The 23,790-nt window shown below is 34.8% G+C and overlaps 1 protein-coding gene across 3 annotated transcripts in view; it reads left to right on the top strand.

Annotated features, from left to right (window-relative positions):
* The window catches only part of RPAP2 (RNA polymerase II associated protein 2), an 83,609-nt gene that overhangs the window by 8,593 nt on the left and 51,226 nt on the right, over window positions 1–23,790 (top strand). For all 3 annotated transcript variants that reach the window (XM_061183891.1, XM_061183892.1, XM_061183893.1), the window contains exons 4-8: window positions 1,585–1,683; window positions 1,893–1,958; window positions 3,962–4,050; window positions 18,495–18,530; window positions 20,405–21,341. In XM_061183891.1, coding sequence (XP_061039874.1) covers window positions 1,585–1,683; window positions 1,893–1,958; window positions 3,962–4,050; window positions 18,495–18,530; window positions 20,405–21,341 — 1,227 coding nt within the window. The remainder of the gene's footprint in view (window positions 1–1,584; window positions 1,684–1,892; window positions 1,959–3,961; window positions 4,051–18,494; window positions 18,531–20,404; window positions 21,342–23,790) is intronic.

Below are 23,790 nucleotides of genomic sequence, written 5' to 3'. Positions count from 1 at the left end.
TAAATATGTGTAATGTGAAACTTCTTTGTATTATTGAAATCTTTGAATCTGTTGTCAGCTACATACTATGTAATTTATGCATTTAAAAATAATCGACTATTATGCATTCCTTGTTTTATAGTGACTTTAAAACGCACTAAAGAGAGATAACATGCATATTTTACCCCTTCGTGCTAGTTCTTTTAACCAGTCTGCTAATCTCACTTGATTTTCATTGCTTTGCACTGCTGATCCCCACGTCACTTTTCATATTCTGTATGTTATCCTATTTTAGTAATGGAAGATCATTATTTTTTGTTAATGTAATTTCATTAATTTTGATATTTTAAAAACCTGAAATATAGACCATTTATAGTTTAACACATAAGAGAATTATCATCTGCATTAAAAATCTTTTTTTTGTTTTCTTTAATGGCTTATTGCATTAAAAACTTGAATGGAAATGTCTGTTATATCCTCATAATCCTTAAGAGAAAAAAGCAATGGAAAATTAAAGCTCAGAGCTTTTATTGGAGAAATAATTCTTAGTGTGGCTTAGAGATTTTCCTAAACAAGAGGAGTATAAATATGACAATATTTAAATTCATATAGGTAACTGCATCAGAATCTCCATACTTGATGACTTTAAAGACAAAGACAGACCAGAAATGTTGGTTTGTCTCAAGAACTGAGGTTATTTAAACATGAAAATGTCAAAGGAAAATATTTGGCGTTAGCTTATAACTATTACCTCACTGTTCTGTACAGTTTTTTCAGAAGATAGAAGATTTTGCACAAAAATTTGTTCAGGAGTCACAGTGACACCTTTAGTATACTTTGTTTTTGAGCTTGTGCTTTAAGAAATAGGTAAAATTATATCGTATTATTTTATTTGGTTTATTTTTGAGTAATACTTTTTTATTATTATTTAATTGTTTTTGGCTGCATTGGGTCTTCGTTGCTGCACACAGGCTTTCTCTAGTTGCAGCGAGCGGGGGGCTACTCTTCGTTATGGTGCGCTGGCTTCTCATTGCGGTGGCTTCTCTTGTTGCAGAGCACGGGCTCTAGGCGCGCGGGCTTCAGTAGTTGTCGCTCGTGGGCTTACTTGCTCCGTGGCATGTGGGATCTTCCTGGGCCAGGGCTCGAACTGGTGTTCCCTGCAATGGCAGGCAGATTCTTAACCACTGCGTCACCAGGCAAGTCCCAAGTAATACTTTTTTAAAATAAAATATACTATCAATATTTTCCTTTGGTACAGCAGTCACTATAGCATCACTTCTTCCTCCTGCCTCAGAATTATTTCATGAATTGTATAATCTACAAGGATGCATAGTCTACGATGGCAGAAATTTTTTGGGCTTTGTGGGTTGTTTGTTTTTTTTTTTTAAATAATAGCTAACATTTTCTGAGTACTTAGTATGTGTCAAGAAGCACTTTTTTGAGTACTTTTCCTTTATTTTTTCTTCTGATTCTTACATCAAACCTATGAGATAGGTACTGTTATGATCCCTGTGTTTTCAGATGAGATCGATAAGGCTTAAAGAGCTGATAAATAAACTTTTCCAATAATCTGGTGGGGGAAATGCCCCTCTCATTTCTTTATAGGGGAAGTTCATCACACCTGCTCACTATAGTGATGTTGTGGATGAGCGTTCTATTATCAAACTCTGCGGCTATCCCTTATGTCGGAAGAAGCTAGGAATTGTAAGTGACTACTTTTTTTTAACATGTAGACTTTTAATTTTTATATTTAGCAAAATACTGTGTAGAAAGAACAATAAATGAAACTGAGGTCATGAACTAATGATATGGGTTAGCCAAAGATATGATATGTAGATGACTTAATCTTGTTAACTGCAAAGTTCATGTTTATTATTTGAATTCTTTTGTAAGCTATATGTTCTTTTCTTTAGGTACCAAAACAGAAATATAAAATTTCTACCAAAACCAATAAAGTCTATGATATTACTGAAAGAAAGGTAAGTTTAAAGGCTATTTTCAATGTGGCAGTTAATTTTTAATATTATACTGAATGGAATTCTAAAAATATCTGTTTAAAATCTTGCCTTTTAGAAAATAGCCATGTTAAAAGTTTTTCATTTATAAATATTTCATTCAAGGTGTTAAAAAAAAAACTCTTTGCTTACACTTTACTTAATATGTGAACTTTTAAAAATTAAAAGTGCATATTGGCACAAATTCAGGTGAGTGAATCATAGGACAGAATAGAGAGCCAGAAACAGACTCACTACTTATGTGGACACTGCACATAAGACATCAGGAGTATTTTAGATCAGTGGAGAAAGGATGGATTTTTTAAAATAAATTGTACTGGCATGATTAGTTATCCATATGGAAATAATGAAAACTGACACCTATTTCAGTGTACATACAAAGATCAATTTTAGGTAGATTAAGGACCTAAATGTAAAAGAGATACCTTTTCAAAGACAGTATGAGAGAATATCTTTATAAACTTGGACTAGAGAGAATTTCTTAAATAAGATAGAAAATTATAGACCATAGAGGAAAAATTTATACATTTTTCTACATTAAAATAGAAAACATTTGCTCATTAGAAGTTTCTTTAAAAAGAGAGTGAAAAGATAAGCTACAAATCAGAAGGAGTTATATTTCTCACATGTAACTGACCATAGATTCCTAACCAGAGTACGTCATCTATAAGAAAAAGACAAAAAACTTAACTAAAAAAATTTTATGGAAGGAACTTGAATGGCTAATGAATATATGAAAAGATGCTCAGCCTTATCAGTAATCAGGAAAACAGCAAATGAAAACACATTGAGTTACATTTTTACAGTCCCCAAATTAGCAAAATTATAAAAATCTGACAGCATTAGTAACTCTTTATACTGCTAGTCAAATAAAAATTGGTGCAACCTTTTTGAGGAACTGTTTGGCAAAGTCAAATTTACACATTCTTTGTGACCATTCTTTCTATTCTTTGGTATAAATCCTTGCCCATATGCACAAGTATATATGTGTATAAATGTTCCTAGTAGAATAAGCAAAATATGGTACATACATAGAATGGAATAATTATTTGACCTTAAAAAGGAAGGAAATTCTGACACAAGCTACAACTGAATGTACTTTGAAGACGTTATCCTAAGTGAGATAAGCCAGCACAAAAAGAAAAATATTATATGGTTCTACTTATATGAGGTAATTAGAGTAGTCAAATTTATAGAGACAGAAAGTAGAATGGTTTTTGTCAGAGGAGGTGGAAATGGGGAGTTATGGTTTAATGGGTGTGGAGTTTCAGTTTTGCAAGATGAAAAGAGTTCTGGAGCTAGATGATGGTGATGGTTGCAAAACAGTTAAGAAGGTACTTAATGCCGCTGAACTATATACTTAAAAATGCTTAGATGGTAAATTTTGTGTATTATACCACAATTTTTTTAATTTAAAAAATTGTTATTAAAAAAAGGTTCATAGTAACATTGTAATGATAACAAAAAATTACAAACAACTCAACTGTCCTTAAACAGTCAGTAACTAAAAGGCAGTATAGTTAGGCAATGGAATATAATACACAGTGTAAATGAATAAGCTATAGCTACACAAATGAGTCTTAAAAACATAATGTGGAACAGAAGAATACAAGAATACATAACAATACGGTTCCATTTAGACAAAGTTTAAAGATAGGCAAAACCGAATGATATATTTTATAAGCTATGTATGTAAATAGCAACACTAAAAGAAAGCAAAAGAATGAATAACACAAAATTTATAATAGTGGTTACCTCTGGGGAATGTGGAGAGTGATACCATCGGGGAGGGATACATAGAAGCCTTCAAAGGTACTAAATCTTACTTCTTACCTTGGGTGGTAGATTCATGGGTTTTCGGTTTTTTCTGTGAACTACATATTTATGTTTTATATTCTCTTCTGTACATAAGTTGTATTTCACAATAAGAAAAAAATAATTTGCTAGTTTTAAAATGTTCTTTTCAGTGTTTTTGCAGCAATTTTTGTTATAAAGCATCTAAGTTTTTCGAAGCACAAATTCCTGAAACTCCAGTGTGGGTTCGAGAAGAAGAAAGGTAATTTAAATCATTATGTATACATTTGTTCATAAATTCTAATAATTTCTTTCTATTTTTTGAGATATGCAAAAAGTAGGTATAGTTTTCTTTGGAATGCATTTACTGTACACATTTTAATTTTGGGGAAATGGTTATATTTCAAGCAGAGCTTTTGAGGATTTTACACTTAAAATCAGAAAATTAATACATACAAATGTTATGTGTTTGCTGTTTTAGCTTTAAGCACAAAATCTGAATTTTGCTTCCTATTGTGATGGTTATTTCTATTAATTCTATTAATATAATCCTGGGATAAGAATTAAATTTTTTCAGAAGGTACTGGATTTTGGGATCCAACTGAACTCACTTTGTTGTTAGGAAACTATATACTAATGTTAAAAAGTTCAGGTTACTAATTCATTTAATCTGTATTAAATATCAGTACAATATAAATTTAAAGAAAGCCAATTTAAAGAGTCATTTTTAGCAAAAAAGTTTATAGACATTCCTGGGATTTTCCCTTTTGAGAAATGTTTAGACATTTATAACATTTTATTAGTTGTTGGATTTGAAAGAGAATTTATTACTGAGGGGAAAATTACATAATATTAAAAAGGTAACAAAAATTATTGTTATGTAACTGAACTGTATTGTCTAGAAATTCCAAACAAAGGCTTAAATTAATGAGATAATGTCTCAAGTAATTCATGTTTGATAGAGAATATTATAACAACACAAGGCAGTGTTATTTGGGGTAAAATAGGATCTATGCTAAATAAACTTAAAGTCTTATTTGATACACAAGTAACATGACACTACTGTATGTTCAACTAGCATTAATTTTACTAATGACAGTACCTTTGTTTGCAGACACCTTTGCCTGCTGCTCCAATTCTGTGTGGTTCAGAATATGTAAAATATACTACAGTATGGCCTTTGTTAATTGAATTCAACATAATGAAGACTAAATTGCTCATCATTTCTCTACCAGCCTATCCAACTATCTTGTTTGGAGGATAAAAGATTGTAACATTGTCCAAAGTGACTGGGAAGCTAAGAGCACCTTTCTAACTATCACTTTTTCTCTTTTCTTAACATTTCTTTCACCAGCGCTGCCCATTACCTCCTCAGTCCTAATGACAGTGACATAGTCCATTTCCCAGTGTTAAGACCGGTGTTTCCTTGAGTTGTTTTTAACTTTGCTTCCAGAGATCTCTACTTCTTGAAGTTAGCTCTCTCATTTAGCCCATACTCATATCTGCTTCAAAACCATTTATCAAAGCACCTTTGCTGTCATCTCTATTTTCTTCAGATATAGTTATTGGTACTTCCTTCAGCTAATTTAAAACAGTTCTTCCCTCTAACCTTTTCCCAAAATCTTACCATGCTCTCTTCAGAATGCCCACTTTTTCCCAAAACATGAAGCTCTGTCATTTTATATTTGTGGTTCTTGAAATTCTCCCTTATCTATATGCCCTTTCTTACCTCACTTAAAAAAGAAAGATGAAAATGACCTTGGTTTCCCTTAACTAATCAATTTAATTTACATTTAAAGTGTATAGCATGCTCTTACTACCCAGCAGGCTACACATGTGTAAAAACCAACCTGTGAGTTTAAATTTAAATCTCATTGGGATGACAGAACAAATACACATGAGTGAAACAAGTTTGTACTTATTCTAATGGGGACCTGTAATGTAAGTTAGTGAAGATAAAGCATTGCATAATGAAAAACTGTAAGCAGAGGTGAGAAAATAAACTCATAGGAATAGGTTGGTATTGGAAGTAGATAGAACATTAGCTCACTTGAAATAAGGGATATGTTTGGGGGAAAAATAGAAAATAATGATACGTATCAAGGAGCCAAGCTAAGTTTGGTATATCCTCAAGTTCTGGGGAGATATCAAGTGTTTTTGAATAGAATTTAGTCTGGCATTGGTGTACAAGGTGAATTAAAGAGAGGATCATAATGAAAGAACTGAAAGGGTCCTTAGAGAAAATTTAATCCAACCTTATTATCAAACAAACTCAGAAAGATTAAGTGTATTTCTTAAGCTAGTGATAGATTCTGAACAAGGCTAGGATTCTTTCGTCATATTCCTCTTGATTGGAAGTAACCAGTGAGTAATCTATAAATGTACAATTGTCACATTGTACATAGTGTAACTATAGCCCTTATTTATGTATAATACTTGTCTGTATATAATGACCATGTCAGTATTTTTCATATCTGGATGCGTCATGTTACCTTAATTTCTAAATTCTTAGGAGCAAGGATTATGTCAGTTTATCTAATCCACTAGAGGTCACTGTGTTTTCACAGAGAATGTTTGATATTTTTATGTGTGCTAATGATCAGAATTCTGGAATTCAGTATTCGTTTAAAAAGCTTGTCTAGCTATTGTACATATAAGCTCTACAGAAATGTGGTATTTTAAAGAAAGTCTGTTCACATATAGTATGGGGTATAATATTCATAACCTATCTTCTTTTAAAGGGGAAAAATGGCTTTTTTTTGGATGGCAGCATTAAGTATTTAATGCAGATATTTTTATTAGCTTAGAGTGAGTTGTAATAAATAATAAGCTATATCACCATCATAATTTTAAGTTATAATTTTATTAATATAAGTACTATTTTTATTATAATTTAAAAATAAGAATAAATTTTAAAATTCACTCAAAGAATCATTTATTTTATTGTAATGACTTCCAAAATCTTTCTTTAACTGAAATATAGTTGACATATAGTATTATATTAGTTTCAGGTATACTACATGGTGATTTGACATTTCCATACATTATGGAATGATCACCACAATAAGTCCATTAACCATCTGTCCCCATACAAAGTTATTACAATATTATTGAACATATTCCTCATGCTGTACTTTACATCTCTATGGCTTCTTTATTTTATAACTGGAGGTTTGTACCTCTTAATCTACCCTTCACCTATTTCATCGACATTTGTTTGTTCTCTGTATCCATGAATGATTTCCAAAATTTTTGACCACTGTAATAAATGCATTTTGCATTATCTAGCACATACATAGAACTGAAGCAAAAGTTTTAGGAAACAATTTTTATCCTCACTACATGAAAAGCCTCTGATATTTTCTACTCTGTTGCTTTTTTGAAATGCTGGTAGCAACCCCCTTAATTGGTTGGTCCTGATCTGTAGTTTTTGTTTGTTTGTTTTTTTAAATTTATTTTATTTATTTTATGTTTGGTTGCATTGGGTCTTCTTTGCTGCACGTGGGCTTTCTCTAGTTGTGGCGAGCGGGGGATGCTCTTCATTGCAGTGTGCGGGCTTCTTGTTGTGGAGCATGAGCTCTAGGCGCACCGGCTTCAGTAGTTGTGGCATGCAGGCTCAGTAGTTGTGGCTCGCGGGCTCTAGAGCGCAGGCTCAGTAGTTGTGGCACATGGGCTTAGTTGCTCCACGGCATGTGGGATCTTCCCAGACCAGGGATAGAACCCATGTCCCCTGCGTTGGCAGGCGGATTCTTAACCACTGTGCCACCAGGGAAGCCCCCGATCTGTACTTTTAAGAGCACTGTTTTGTTGGATCTAGCTTAGATTTTTAGTTGTTTTACTGTAAGAAAGTCTGTTACCAGCGCTGAATCTTGTTTTCCTCATTTGTAAGTAGAAAGTTGCATTTAACCTTAGTTCCCTTTAGTTCTAATGTTTTACAATTTTAAGTCAGTCAGTGCTGCTATAGTGAAAGTTTTCTAGGTAAGGAAATGTCTCATTGATAAAAATGATAAAAATTAAAATGATCAGTATAAGCCTAGGGAAATTTATACCACCTTGTAGAGAAGTCTGTCTCATTTAAGAGTACAGAATACAGTATTAGAATACAAATTACTGACTAAATAAATTTGAACTCTTCAGTCTGTAAAAGATAAAGACTGATAAAGGATTGAATTAAAGTTTTTAAATTATGAAGAAAAACCAAGAATATTTTATATTTTATAGTATGTCCAGAACAACTTGAAGTTTACATCTTTAGGGACACCATGGTCTTACATACCATTTGGAAATAGAATATTCAATTTGACAATTTGACTCAATTTGTTTTTTCTTACATTATTGTGAAAGCTAATATAAATTTATTCACCAGATTCTAAAATACTAAAACCTATAGTAAAATTTACTATAAGATAAATTTATAAGAAACTATTTTGTACCATAATAAACTCACTATCTCATTGGTAAAAACGTATAAATCAATTTAAGAAAAACTTAGACAAATTCATGAATTCTACCTCCATACTTCTGTTGAGGCTTTGGAGTCAAAAAGGGTCTTAGAGGTTTTATAGTCCTTTGTTTTCGTTATTAAGGTAAAAATATCTGGAGTATATCTTTAATGTCATGAATAACAGCAATGCTTTACACAAAATGTCTCCTGATGCTCTGTCAGAGACAAAAGATTGACCATGACGTAGTATGATGCGTCTCATGTTGTGAGTTAGAAATTTTTCACCCACTTGGTGACCAGAAACAGACCACATACAGTTTTGTTCCTCTGAGACAGTATGCTCGTTTAGGTAGTCATATAGTTACATTTATAAATCCTGTTTGGTTGACTGTAGGCTCTGACAAGTCTTTGAAGGAGGGAAATTTCTTGAATTGTAACATTAAAAAATCAGGAGTTAAAGCTGAGAAGGAAAGACAAATGTTTAGAATCAAATTTTGATTTAAAAGATGAAATTGGGGTGAATGGTTAATGCTGACAGAGCTAAAAGCGCCATCATGTGGCCCAGAGTAGGGGATTTTCACACATGCTTCTTAGCAATAAACAGTATAATCTCAGAGGTGCGGAAGCCAAAAACCTCTGCAGAACAACTTCTATAACCTCTTCCTGAATAGTGTTGCTTGGTAGACAGAATAAAAACTTTCTGAAACAGGTTTTAACATGTTTCATATTGTATTTGAAAAATTCCCACCACAGGGGGGAATTGTAGCCTGCTGCTTCTGTTGGTTTATATATAATACACATATTCTAAGTGATACACACACACCAAGGTCTTTTGGCGTGCTATTTCTAGTTTTAGATGTACTTTGCTAAAGTTACAGTTAATCATCTAATTTGTACTTTAGTGAAAATAATGTGAAAATGTTTATGAAGAACGAGCTTGAAGGTATTCTTTAACTAAGATAGTTACTTATTTTTTAAATTGAGCTTATCTGAATTAAATGTCTTAGGACATGTAAACTTTGAAAGGAATGGAAGATACTTAGATTGACGAGAAATGGTACTTTTAACAAAGAAAAAGCATTTGAATTTCATCTAAAAAAGGATAGAAAAGAAAGAGCAATGTAACTTGGTGCCTTGTTTCTAAAACAGCTCATAGCAAAAACAAACTGAATTTTATATTGAACCGTTTGTCCAGTACCTCATTAAACTCAATTTTGGTTTATCTTAGTGTCAGGTGCCATTCTCCCTTTTACAGATTAGGAATCAGAGAGTATTAAAGGCACTCATAAAGCATCTAGAAACAATGTTCAGCGTAGTTTTCTTTATGTGAAGTCAGAAAACTGAAACAAAGGAGAGGAAAATAGTAAAGTATATTGAATTCCTTTGGGAGGGGAGAAGTAAAGATGGTATCCTCGCAACTTTTGGGGTTCCTTTTTCTGGCTTTAATTAGAGGCATCATGTTAGAAAGAGAGAACTTAGACTTTGAAAGACCTAAATTCAAATCCTAGATTTACTACTCGATACGTGTAGTGATCTTAGGAACTCAGTTAACCCCTCAGAGCTTCAGTTTCCTCATCTATAAAAATAAGGTTGTTAGTTATGTGGAGATTAAATGAAATAATATATATAACCATGTAGCAGAAAGTGTGGGAAGATGAAAAAATCCTGGAGATGGTGATAGTTGCACAACAGTGTGAATGTACTTGATACCACTGAACTGTAACTAAAAATGGTGTAAATGGTCGATTTTATGTAATGTATATTTTACCACAATTTAAAAAAAAATTCACTTACCATATAATAAGCAATCAATATATGCTAATTTTCCCCTTCATTAGAGATTGAATTTTCTTTTAATTCTTAATGTTTTTCTAAAAAACTATCAAGTTGTATTGCTGGAGATTTCTCATAAAACTACTTAAATTGTATTCATGATTTAGAATAATGTTTACATTTTTATTACCCCTTGATTCAGCCATGCTTGGACCTCATTCTTATTTGGAACCATTCTGCCTCCAAGATCTTGAAATAAGAGCTTCCCGTCTCTGACCACAACCTCTATCTCATCTACATCTGTCACTCCTGAGTGTGCTTTGTGACCTCGTTTTGACCTCCTGTCTCTACCTCAGCTCTATTCTTCTAGGTTGGCAGACCCTCATTAAATTCATTTTCTTGAGTTCCACTGTCAGCAGTTGTAATATCATCCTCTCAAACAATCCCAGATTCTTTCTCCCTTAACTTCTACCATGTCCACCCTTCCCAAGCTTCAGTCATCCTTCTTTTCTGTTGCTGAAGATTATTGGGTAAAGTTCTCAAATAAGATCATTAGCACTTTCGATATGCTGTCTCATTTAATTCAATCCTCACAACATCCCTGGGGAAGTACCATTACCCATTTTATGGATGGTGAAACTGAGGCTTAGAGAGGTTTAGTGACTCTCTCAAGAACGCTTAGCTTATATATATAGATTTGGGATTTAAACGCAGATTTGTCTGGCACCAAAGCCTGCACTCTTTGCATTCCTGTGACCCTGTTCCAGTTCATTCTGTCTAGTCTCAACAGTGTCTTCACATGTTTATTCTTTGTTTCTTAATGACTATGATACATTCAGACCTTTTCTCGTCTCCGTAAACTTTGAACCCCACCCCCAACTCATAGTAGATATAACCTACTAAACTGAAATGATTGAGGGCATCCACCAGAAGCTCCTTCAACATTATTTTCTTCATATGCTCTCTCATTTCTCTGCCTCCTCGTTGCTAATATAGTACCTCTGTGTTACTGATTCTGTTCTCCTCTCACCAAGGCCTTGCTTTATGGTTTATTCCTATTTTCTTACTCTCTCATATGCTCTCTCATTTCTCTCATTTCTCTGCCTCCTCGTTGCTAATATAGTACCTCTGTGTTACTGATTCTGTTCTCCTCTCACCAAGGCCTTGCTTTATGGTTTATTCCTATTTTCTTACTCTTTCAAACTCTACTTTCATTCTAATTCTTTTTCCTGTACTTTAAAAAGGAAAAAAAAATCCTGAAAAATATCCTTTAGATTTAGCAGTCCTATGGTAATTGGTGATCTTAGCAAGAGCCATTTCAGTAGAGTAATGCATACAGATTCCAGGAGGCAGAGGGTTGACGACTGAATAGGAGATACGGAATTGGAAATGATGAGTGCAAACTTCTTTAAGGAAGTCTGACGATGAAAGGGGGAGGGATTGTATGGCTCAAGGACAGGGTTGTTTTGTGTGTTTGTTTGTTTAAGAGATGGGCTAAGTTTAAGCATGGTAGTTTACTGAAAGGAAAGAGAAAAAAGGGAGAGAGGTTTGTGGAGTAAAACCTCAGAGTAAAATCCATAGGATTAGCCTCAAATGCCTCTATATACAAACTATATTGATCTTTATAGGCCCAGCTGAATCTGAAGCTTTTCTTCATTGGCTCAGCCAGAAGTTTTTCTTTCTTCTCTAATTTTCTGGAGCAGCTCATCTCTCTCTCATGAATTCTATGATACAAGAGTGTAGTTCTTATGAGCCATGCTGGCTGGCTGGGATTCCTGGCTTTACCACTTACTAGCTGTGTGACTTTCGGCACATTAGTTAGTCTTTCAGTACTCGGTCTTTTTATCTGTAATGTGGGATGATAGTAGTAGCTATATCATTCTTATGAGGATTATTATTTATAAGTCTCTTGGAACACGTGCTTTCCTCCTACTAAATTGTAATGTCCTTAAAAATAGGAACCTATTCTTGTATTACTTAACATACCCAACATAGTCCATACATATAATAGTTCAGAATTTTATTTTTGAAGGAATTTGTTGAATGATGGAATATACCCTGCATTTGCAGGTTAGCCATTTAGTTAGTGTAAGAATCCAATTGAGAATCACTGTGTCTACACATATTTTTTTTTCCCTACAGTGATACTCAGATCCTGGTGTAGGACCAAATACCAGACAGCTGCATGGTACTGAACCTTGATAATTTTAGCCAGGAAGACTTGGGCGGGGAAGTGGGATAGGAAGAGTGAGAGAACTACAAATGGAAGTGGGAGGAAGTAGTCAACAGGCAGTAAAACACTCTTGTAAACGTTAGCATATTATTTAGTATGCTAAAAAAGCTCTTAATGGGAGTTATAAATATCCCCTGGAGTAGTCAAGGCTAGTCACCATCCAAGCAGTGTCATTTGTTTTCTTTGAGTAACACCAAACCAAGGTAGCTTCTGTGACTAGAGTTTTCGTGAGTGGGAAGAAGGAGGGTAAACAGGATAATTTGGATGATTGGGAAAACCTCGATTGGCTAAAGGACTAAGGAAGAAGAAAAAATAGATTAAATTTTTACTGTCAGGGAACTTACTGCCTATTGCCTTATTTTGTCTTTTTCTTCTAAATTTGTTATTATTGGTCTTGGGGGAATTCCTGAACTGCAGGGAAATCTCTAGAGCAGGGATGTACACCTCCTGATGTGTGGTACTTAGATGTTTAATGGGAAAGAATGCCTTGATCAGTTAGCAATGCCTCCCATAGCTAAGGAGAGGATTGGCAACAAATCCATTCCCTGCAGTGCCTTGTATGCTTGCGACTGAACAAAAGATGAATGGATTATCTAGGCAGTAGTTATATGATTGATGCTGTGATGTTTAATTATATAGAAAAATACGTGGAAGTGATATTTTTGATTGGTAACCTTTAAATGTCATAACTCAAATGACTTCTGGTTCCATCTATCCATTTAGCTTGACTTTTTTTTAAATTAATTTTTATTGGAGTATAGTTGCTTTACAATATTGTATTTCTGCTGCACAGCAAAGTGAATCAGCTATATGTATACATATATCCCTTCTCTTTTGGATTTCCTTCCCATTTAGGTCACCACAGAGCACTGAGTAGAGTTCCCTGTGCACAGGTTCTCATTAGTTATCTGCTTTATACATAGCAGTGTATGTATATAAATCCCAGTCTCCCAAATCATCCCACCCCTTCTCCCCCCTTGGTGTCCATATGTTTGTTCTCTACGTCTGTGTCTCTATTTCTGCTTTGCAACTAAGATCATCTATACCATTTTTCTAGATTCCACATATATGCATTAATATACGATATTTGTTTTTATCTTTCTGACTTACTCTGTATGACGGTCTCTAGGTCCATCCACATCTCTGCAAATGACACAATTTCGTTCCTTTTTATGGCTGAGTAGTATTCCATTGTATATATATACCACATCTTCTTTATCCATTCCTCTGTTGATGGACATTTAGGTTGCTTCCATGTCCTGGCTATTGTAAGTAGTGCTGCATTGAACATTGGGATGCATGTATCTTTTTGAATTATGGTTTTCTCTGGGCATATGCACAGTAGTGGGATTGCTGGGTCACATGGTAGTTCTATTTTTAGTTTTTTAAGGAACCTCCATACTGTTCTCCATAGTGGCTGTATCAATTTACATTCCCACCAACAGTGCAGGAGGGTTCCCTTTTCTCCACACCCTCTCCAGCATTTAATGTTTGTAACTTGACTTTTTTTAATCAAAGATTTTTGAAATATGACCTTCATTACAGCCCTATTTTGCCCTTTAAATGGGATTTATGTTCAGTGCCTTCGCTTCTCTTTAGTGCACACCTATTTTCTTGTATTTTTTTCTATTAATTGACTTTGTTTTTTACTTTTATTTTTTTTTTTAATTTATTTGGTTGCGCTGGGTCTTAGTTGCGGCAGGCGGGCTCCTTAGTTGCGGCTCACCGGCTCCTTAGTTGCGCTCACAGGCTCTTTAGTTGCGCTCACAGGCTCTTTAGTTGCAGCTCACCAGCTCCTTAGTTGTGGCTCGCCAGTGCCTTAGTTGCAGCTCGCCAGTGCCTTAGTTGCAGCATGGGAACTCTCAGTTGTGACACGCATGTGGGATCTAGTTCCCTGACCAGGGATCAAACCCGGGCCCTCTGCATTGGGAGCTCAGAGTCTTAACCACTGCACCACCAGGGAAGTCCCAATTGACTTTGTTTTTTGAGCAATTTTGGGTTCACAGCAAAATGGAGAGGAAGGTTCAGAGATTTCCCATAAACCCCCTGCCCACACACATGCATAACCTCCCCCATTATAAGCATCCCCCATCAAAATGGTACATTTCTTACCATTGATGAGCCTGCATTGACACATCATTACCACCCACATCCATGTTTACATTAGGGTTCACTCTTAGTGTTGTACACTTTTGGGTTTGGACAAATGTATAATGACTTGAATCTACCATTACAGTGTCATACAGAGTAGTTTTATAGCCCTAAAAATCCTCTATGCTCCATCTATTCGTCTCCTACCCCCAAACCTCTGTAACCCCTTATCTTTTTACTGTCGCCATAGTTTTACCTTTTCCAGAATGTCATATAGTTGGAGTCCTATAGTATGTAGGCTTTTCAAACTGGATTCTGTCACTTAGTAAAAAGCATTTAAGTTTCTCCCTGTCTTTTCATAGCTTGCTATCTCATTGCTTTTTAGCACTGAATAATATTTCATTGTCTGAATGTACCATAGTATTTATCCCTTTACCTAGTGAAGAACATCTTGGTTGCTTCCAAGTTTTGGCAAATATGCATAGAGCTGCTGTAAACATAGCATACAGGTTTTTGTATAGACATGTTTTCAATTCCTTTGGGTAAATACCAAGGCGTATGATTTCTGGATTGTATGGTTAGAGTATGTTTAGTTTTGTAAGACGTCTCTAAGATGTCTTCCAAAGTGATTGTACCATTTTGCATTCCCACCAGCAGTGAGTGAGAGTTTCTGTTGCTTCACATCCTCACCAACATTTGATGGTGTCAGTGCTCTGGATTTTGGCTGTTCTAATAGGTGTGTAGTAATATCTCATTATTATTTTAATATGCATTTCTCTGATGATATATGAGGTGGAGCATCTTTTCATATGCTTGTTTGCCAGCTGTGTATCTTCTTTGGTGAGGTCTTTTGTGCATGTCTTAGTCTGTTCAGGCTGCTATAACAAAATAGCATGGATTGGGTAGCTTAAAAACAAGAGGAATTTCTTCTCACAGCTATAGAGGTTTTAAATCTGAGGTCAGGGTGCCAGTATGGTTGGGTGAGCACCTCTTCTGGGTTGAAGACTTCTGGTTATGTCCTCACATGGTAGAATGGGAAGGGATCTCTCTGGCCTCTCTTATAAAGACACTAATCCCATTCAGGAAATATTTGCCCTCATGACCTAATCACCTCCCAAAGGCCCCACCTCCTAATAGTATCACATTGGGTTAGGATTTTTTTTTTTTTTTTTTTTTATGGCTGCGTTGGGTCTTCGTTGCTGCGCGCGGCTTTCTCTAGTTGTGGCGAGTGGGAGCTGCTCTTCATTGCGGTGCGCAGGCTTCTCGTTGCAGTGGCTTCTCTTGTTGCAGAGCACAGGCTCTAGGCGCACAGACTTCAGTAGTTGTGGCACACAGGCTCAGTAGTTGTGGCTCACCGGCTCTAGAGCACAGGCTCAGTAGTTGTGGTGCATGGGCTTAGTTGCTCCACGGCATGTGGGATCTTCCTGGACCAGGGCTGGAACCTGTGTCCCCTGCATTGGCAGGCGGATCCTTAACCACTGCACCACCAGGGAAGCCCTGGATTAGGATTTAACATATGATTTGGGGGTGAAGGGACACAAACATTCAGACCCTTTTATCTTGTCAGTGTTCTGGATTTTGGTTATTCTAATAGATGTATAGTGGTATCTTGTTGTATTAATTTGCATTTCCTTGATGACTTATGTAGAGCAGGGGTCCCCAACCCCCGGACCACAGACCAATACTGGTCCGTGGCCTGTTAGGAACTGGGCCGCACAGCAGGAGGTGAGCAGCGGGTGGGCGAGCTAGCGAAGCTTCGTCTGTATTCACAGCCGCTCCTCATTGCTCACGTTACCGCCTGAGCTCTGCCTCCTGTCAGATCAGCAGCAGCATTAGATTCTCACAGGAGCTTGAATCCTACTGTGAACTACACACGCAAGGGATCTAGGTTGCGTGCTCCTTATGAGAATCTAATGCCTGATGATCTGAGGTGGAGCTGAGGTGGTGATGCTAGCGCTAGGGAGTGGCTGCAACTACAGATTATCATTAGTTGAGAGGTTTGACTGCACAGAGACCATAATAAATCAATTGCTTGCAGACTCATCAAAACCCTATCAGTAAAAAAAAAAAAAAAAAAAAAAAAAAACCCTATCAGTGAGTGGCAAGTGAAAACAAGCTCAGGGCTCCCAGTGATTCTGCATTATGGTGAGTTGTATAATTATTTCATTATATATTACAATGTAATAATAATAGAAATAAAGTGCACAATAAATGTAATGCATTTGAGCCATCCCGAAACCATCCCCCCATCCTGGTCCGTGGAAAAATTAACTTCCACGAAACCAGTCCCTGGTGCCAAAAAGGTTGGGGACTGCTGTTGTAGAGCATCTTTTCATATGCTTATTTACCATTTGTTTATCTTCTTTGGTGAGGTATCTGTTAAGGCCTTGGGCCCACTTTTTAATTGAGTTGCTTGTTTTCTTACTGTTGAGTTTTAAGTGTGCTTTGATATTTTGGATAACAGTCCTTTATCAGATATGTGTTTTGCAAATGTTTTCTCCTAGTCTGTGTCTTATCTTTTTATTCTGTTGACAGTATTTTTCACAGAACAGAAACTTTTAATTTTAATGAAGTCTAACTTATCAATTCTTTTTTCATGGATCATGCCTTTGGTGTGTATCTAAAAAGTCATCAAGGTTTTCTCCTGTATTATCTTCTAGGAGTTTTGTTGTTGTGTTTTGTTGTTGATGTTTTTAAATTTTATTTATTTATTTATTTATTGGCCACACCAAGCAGCACGGCAGGGTCTTAGTTCCCCAACCAGGGATCAAACCTGGGTCCCCTGCAGTGCTGCAGTGGAAGCATGGAGTCCTAACCACTGGACCACCAGGGTAGTCCCTCTTCTAGGAGTTTTATAGTTTTGCATTTTACTTTTTAAGTCTGTGATCCATTTTGAGTTAATTTTTGTGAAGAGTGTAAGGTCTGTGTTTAGATTAATTTTTTTGCATGTGGAACATCACTTGTTGAAAAGACTATATTTTCTCCATTGTGTTTCCTTTGTTCTTTTGTCAGAGATCATGACTGTATTCCTGTAGGTCTATTCTGGTCTCTATTTTGTTCCAATGATCTTTTTTGTCTCTTCTTTCACCAGTGCCACACTGCACTGTCTTGATTACTGTAGCTTTATAGTAAGTCTTAAAGTCAGGTAGTGTCAATTCTCCAACTTTGTCCTTCTCCTTCAATATTATGTTAACTATTTTGGATCTTTGCCTCTCCATAAAAACTTTAGAATGAATTTGTCAATATCCATAAAATAATTTGCTGGGATTTCGATTGGGAGTGCATTGAATCACAGATCAATTTGAGAAGAACTAACCTCTTGACAATATTGAATCTTTCTATCAGTGCACATAGAATATTGATCCATTTATTTAGTTCTTTGAATATTTACTTTTATTTAACATGTTTTGTAGTCTTTAGAAGCCACTTTTTCTGAGTACTTCAGAAGCACTTTACAGAGTTTTCCTGTCCTCTTGGATTCATTTGCTATTATATTTGTTCTTCTTTGTATTTGGCTTTTTAAGAGCTTTTTCCTCCCCCTTTTTAATGCCCAGCCATATGTGATTTCTGGCATTGCATAGCAAAATTGTTCCTAGAGTTAAATCACCTGACCTACATACCTCATATCCATGCTACAATACAACTGCTTTCTCAAAATTAGGGCAAAAAGTCTTATTGACCATATAAAGGAAATACAGGAGAATTATAATATTGAATAAAATAATCTCTGACCTCAACAAGCTTGTAGTCTAGTTAAGAAACTAGACTTAAACATACGAAAAGTAAGACATTTAGATAAAATTTCTGTGTTAGGTCATAGAAGAGCACATGATTAATGTGTATTAACTCTATAGACAATGATGACTCTGGAATTTAGAGAAGGGAGAGATTTACTTTAGCAGGTTAGTCAAGGAAAACCTAATTGGGCTAGTGGAAGTTGAACTTAGTCCTGAAATATAAGTAAATTTTGGATTAGAAAGATTAATTCATATTTCTTGTGGATGAGTTTTATAATATGTTGTAGTTTAATGTTTTTCTTAAAAAATCTTTATATGAACTATTTCCTTTTAATTATATTTTCTATCCAAAGTGGTTATAATAAACACTTGAAAGTGTTTGACATATCAATTGCTTTCAATTTCTTACTTCTGTGTTTTTGTCACAGACGTCCTGATTTTCAGCTGCTACAGGAAGGACAAAGGTATGGTTGAATCAGTATCACTTACCTTCTATGTATTCTTGTTAATAGAAGCATTAAGAGTAAACCAGGTGATATGAACTCTTGGACTTCCTGTGCTGATGCATTATGTAAGTGCCCATTCTAGCCCACAAAAAGAAATATTTGCCTTGTACAGCTTTTTTTTCTTTTGTGATGGTAAGATGATGTGTTTGATCTGTATGATTTACTGTACAGCTGTTCCTACCAAGGAAGTCTAATTGAACCTGTTGAAATATGACACAAACACAGCTTCCATCTGAGATATTGTGCTTCTTTGTCAACTAGATTGTGCCAATTACATTTGTTGAAAGGTTTTTATAGTTTTATAGAATTTCAAAACATTAATATATCAGTTATTTAATTATTTGAAAGAGTGTCTAAAGCAGTAATAGAAATTCCAAGTTGTAATTTTTTTTCTAAACTTTCCTTATGGTATTGCTTGCCCAACCATGATGATCTCTCAAAACATATCCTTTTATCTTCCAGAATAAATTTTCCTAGTTATTAGTCACTACCTTAGTTAGATGGAATTGAGCACAAGTGAGAGATATTTATTATTTGCTATAAATCTTTAACTTACAGCTTCAAAATAGTATAGAAAAATATAATTACCATACAATTCCAAGAGAAAGTATACATGAAAATTGAGTTGTTCTAAGTTTTTTGAAATTGTACTTACTTCAGATACAAGATACTGTGGCTATGTAGGCTAGACTCTAACTAAAAAATGTTATAAAATACTGAATGAACTTATCTTTTTTCTCCATTCCCATCTACAACCTTATTTTCAACTGTTTTTCTTCTTCTTTTACACTTCCCCCAAGCATGCTTTTTTGTTTATTGCTGAATTATTTTATTTCATTTTATTTTTAAAAATTGTAATAGGCTTTTGAGGGGAGCAGTTTTAGGTTTACAGAAAAATTGTGTGAGAAGTAGAGAGTTCCCATATACCCTTTCACCACCCTCCAAGTGCTTCTTGACCTAGAATCCTTGCCATCCTGATCTTTTAAAGTTATTATATGTGCATTTGCTTAAGGGTAATTGCTCTCCTATCCTTATTTATCTCAAGTTTGTATAGACAAAGCTCTCTTTGCCTCTGCTCTTTCATATTTTTTAATCTTTTATAAACCTAATCTGAAAATTAAAGGAACATAGTCAAAGGGAAAACTGTTGTCTTATTATTATCGTGATTTAACTCTGGGATTTTCAAGTATAAGTATCTTTCATTGATAAATGTTGACTTGCCAACTTTATTTCCTGCTATGGCTTTCTTGAATTTTTCATTCAGTGGAATTTTCTGCATAACTATCAACCAGAATTGGAAAATGCTTAAACGTCTCTTTTTATTTTTATGTTTCAAAATCTAAACAGTTCCTCTCATTTTTTTTGAGAAACCAATAATGAAGTTTTCAAAAGAATCCTTTTTAAAAAAAAGATATATAAAGCAGTTACAGAAATGGAGCAAGCAAAAATCAAAATAATTCAGTAGGATGGAATTATCAAATGTTGGTTTGTGGGGTTTTTGTTTTTGTGTGTATATGGTTTGGTTTTTTTTTGTTTTGTTTTGTTTTGTTTTTGCTATACTCATAACACTTTTAAAATAATTGGAGAGAAAATACAAGAGAAGAAGATGGAAAGAGAATTATATCAAATAAATAAGATGTAGAGAAATTATAGAATTATAACTTTCTTCTGAAATGTGTATGTGTGTGTATATATAGGCCTAGGTAAATATAAGCCTATAAATAAGGCCTTGCCTAGGGAATAAAAGTTTCTACCTTGAAAGTTACAAAGTATAAATACTGTGGGACATGTTGCTTTTCTGTTACAGTTGTTTTGTTTCCTTCCCTCAACAGTGGTCATTCTGGAGAAGAAATACAGTTATGCAGTAAGGCCATTAAAACATCAGATGTTGACAGTCCTGGCCATTTTGAGAAGCATGATGAATCTAGTTCTTCTGGCACTCATAGTGATAGTAGCAGTGATAATGAGCAAGACTTTGTTTCCTCCATTCTACAAGGAAACAGACCAAATGCAACGGGTATAAGGCCACAGCTGCACAAAAAAAGCATAATGAAGAAGAAAGCTGGTCAAAAGGTTAACTCCAAACATGAAAGCAAAGAACAGACAGTAATAGATGTCACTGAGCAGTTAGGCAATTGCAGATTAGATAGTGAGGAGAAAGCTGCTGCTTGTGAACTTCCTTTACAGAATGTAAATACTCAGATTTCTTCAAATAGGTCTCCGCAAGAAAAATTAGAAGCTTCAAAAATTTCTGAAAATAAATACAATAGTTCAAAAATAACTCTTGTAGGCATAAGTAAGAAAAGTGCTGAGCATTTTAAGAGGAAATTTGCCAAATCGAACCAAGTTTCTAGGTCAGCTTCTAGTTCAGTGCAGGTGTGCCCTGAAGTTGCAAAGGCAAACTTACTTAAAGCGCTGAAGGAGACTTTGATTGAGTGGAAGACAGAAGAAACTTTGAGGTTTTTGTATGGCCAGAATTATGCTTCTGTATGTCTGAAACCCTCTTCAGCCCCTCTGGTTAAGGAAGAAGAACTTGATGAAGATGATGTGAACTGTGACCCAGACAGTCATTCCCCTGCCTTGCAGGAATCTCAGAACAGCTTGGATGAGTCTTTACCGTTTAGAGCCTCAGATACGGCCATTAAACCACTGCCAAGTTATGAGAACTTGAAAAAAGAAACTGAAACGTTAAATCTAAGGATCAGGGAGTTTTATAGAGGACGATATGTTTTGAATGAAGAAACCGCCAAATCACAAGACTCAGAAGAGGTATGTCTTAATGATAATGATTTTTCCATACTGCTAACATGTGGAACACTCACCATAGTAAATCTTGGAGCAGGAAGAAAAGTACTGAAGGAATAATTTTTTTAATTTTCAGAAGACTTCTTTAGTCTTTGAGTCTTTTGGTTTAAAATGCCATCTCCAGTATTGACATTATTATTTTCCAAATAAGTTAAAGTTTGCCCCAGGAAATTTTCATCAATATTTAACATTTTTCTCTAATGTAGAAATAGCCTACAATTGTGGGACATAGTTTTCTTTAAAACCTAATTCTTCATATAATATCTAGACTCTCTGAAAAGGCTTGTTTTTTCTTCGTTGGTATGTATGCTTTCAGATTTCTACAGAGGGTGTGTATCTTTGTGTTTTATTTCCAATGGGACTATATGCAGTGGAGTAGACTTACTAATTGAATAGTAAAATATTTGTCTGGATAATATTTGGCAAGCATGCTCACTTAAAATATTATGAGTGAAAATTATTTAGTAAAGGAGACTTACTGGGGAAATAGTGGACATAGGAGAAAATGGAAAGAGCACATTCAGGTAACGTAGATTTGATTATCTGCTCTGTCATTTACTAGCTGTATGAAAACTTAGTCTCTTGAGTCTGATTGCTTATCTGTAAATGGGATTATAAATGGCTTCCCTTACTCAATTTTTATGAGTTTTAAAGATAATGCATATAAAGCATTTATCCCAGTGCCTGACATATAATTGGTACTCAGTTATATGTAAATAGTTATATGTAGAAACTGATGTTATGCTGCTGAGATTTAATGAGGTTCTTTCAATATTTCCATTACCCATTTTTGGTTGATGTGTAGTTTGGGAAAGGAAGTCATTTGGCATGAAGAGGAATAGGTGATAACCTTGTTTTTACCATAGGAGTTTGTTTTCTGAGTAAATATGGCTCTAAATTTAAGAACACATTTGGAGATTTAAAGAGTGTGAAAGTGGAAATACAGTAAAACTTTAGAAATTTCTTATATTTCTACAGAATGTTACCTAGCGCAACACTATATTTGAAATCACTTCAACTGGATTATTAGACAGCATCCATAACTTTATATGAAGCCTGGAGAAACATTGATCTCTGTCACTAAGCTGCATAACTTTAGTATATCACTTGTTTTATTGTTTTTATGCTAATAAGCCTTAAGAAGGAAAAAGTAATCCCTGAAATTTGACTGCTTCTCTGTTGCTAAAACTTTTTCATTGCAGAAACTAACACAACATTGTAAAGCAATTATACTCCAATAAAGATGTTAAAAAAAAATTTTTTTAATATATATTAGAAAAAAAACACTTTTTCATTGAAGTGTAACTCAGATAGTAAGTGTACAGCTCATTGCATTATCACAAGTGAACACACCAGTGTAATCACTACCCAGGCCAAGAAATTTGAGTAAACCAGAAGCCCCACTATGTCTCCTCCAAATCATTACCTCTTTCCCAAATTAATGACTATAATAGCATAGATTAATTTTCCCGATTTTGAACTGAATGTAAATGGATTCACTCAGTGTATGTTCTTTGGTATCCAATTTATTTTGTGCAGCATTATGTTCGTGAGTCATTTGTGTTGCAGATAGTTGTAGTTTATTCTTTCATTGCTGCATAGTATTCCATTATATAAATATGCCACAATTTATTAATGTTAATAAGCATTTAGGCTGTTTCCAGTTTGGGGCTATTATGAACTATGCTGTTATGAACTTTTCTTGTATATGTCTCTCTTTTAATGTGTATGCGTTTCTGATGGGTATGTACCTAGGACTAGAATTTCTGGGTCAGAGTGTATACATATATGCAACTCTACTACATAATGCCAAACAGTTTTCCAAAATGGTTCTGCCATTTTATATTCTACTGTCACTGTATGAGAGTTTACATGACTCCACATTCTCACCAATACTTGATATTGTTACTTTTCACTATTCCGATGGTACTGATTTTAGGTTATAATACATTTCTCTGATGATTAATGAGTTGAGCACTGTTTCATCTGCTTATGAACCATTTGGATAGTCTCTTTTGTGAAGTGCCTGTTCAAGTCTTTTTTTCCATTTATCTATTGGAATATCAGGAATTCTTTATGTATTCAGGATTCAAGCCCATTTTTGTGTATTACAAATATCTTCCACTCTGAGACTTGCCTTTTCACTCTCATTAATGGTGTCTTGAGTCCAGTTTACTAATGGTTCCCTTTAGTGACTTCTTTAAGAAATCTTTACTTAGCCCAGGTTATTTCATCTTCTAGAAGCTTTGTTTTTCCTTTAACAGATCTGTAATTCATCTGGAATTGATTTTTGTTTATGGTGAGGAGTATCGGTCAGATTTCATTGTTTCTCTCTGGGGAAATGTGTGCACGTTAAAGCACTGTTGATTTTTCTTTTTCTTTTCTTCTCTTTCTTTCTTTTTTTTCTTCTTTC

This window comes from Eubalaena glacialis, chromosome 3 (genome assembly GCF_028564815.1).
Source record: "Eubalaena glacialis isolate mEubGla1 chromosome 3, mEubGla1.1.hap2.+ XY, whole genome shotgun sequence".
NCBI lineage: Eukaryota > Metazoa > Chordata > Mammalia > Artiodactyla > Balaenidae > Eubalaena > Eubalaena glacialis.
The sequence above is the reverse complement of the archived record's forward strand: the minus strand, read 5'-3'. Positions and strand labels throughout refer to the sequence as shown.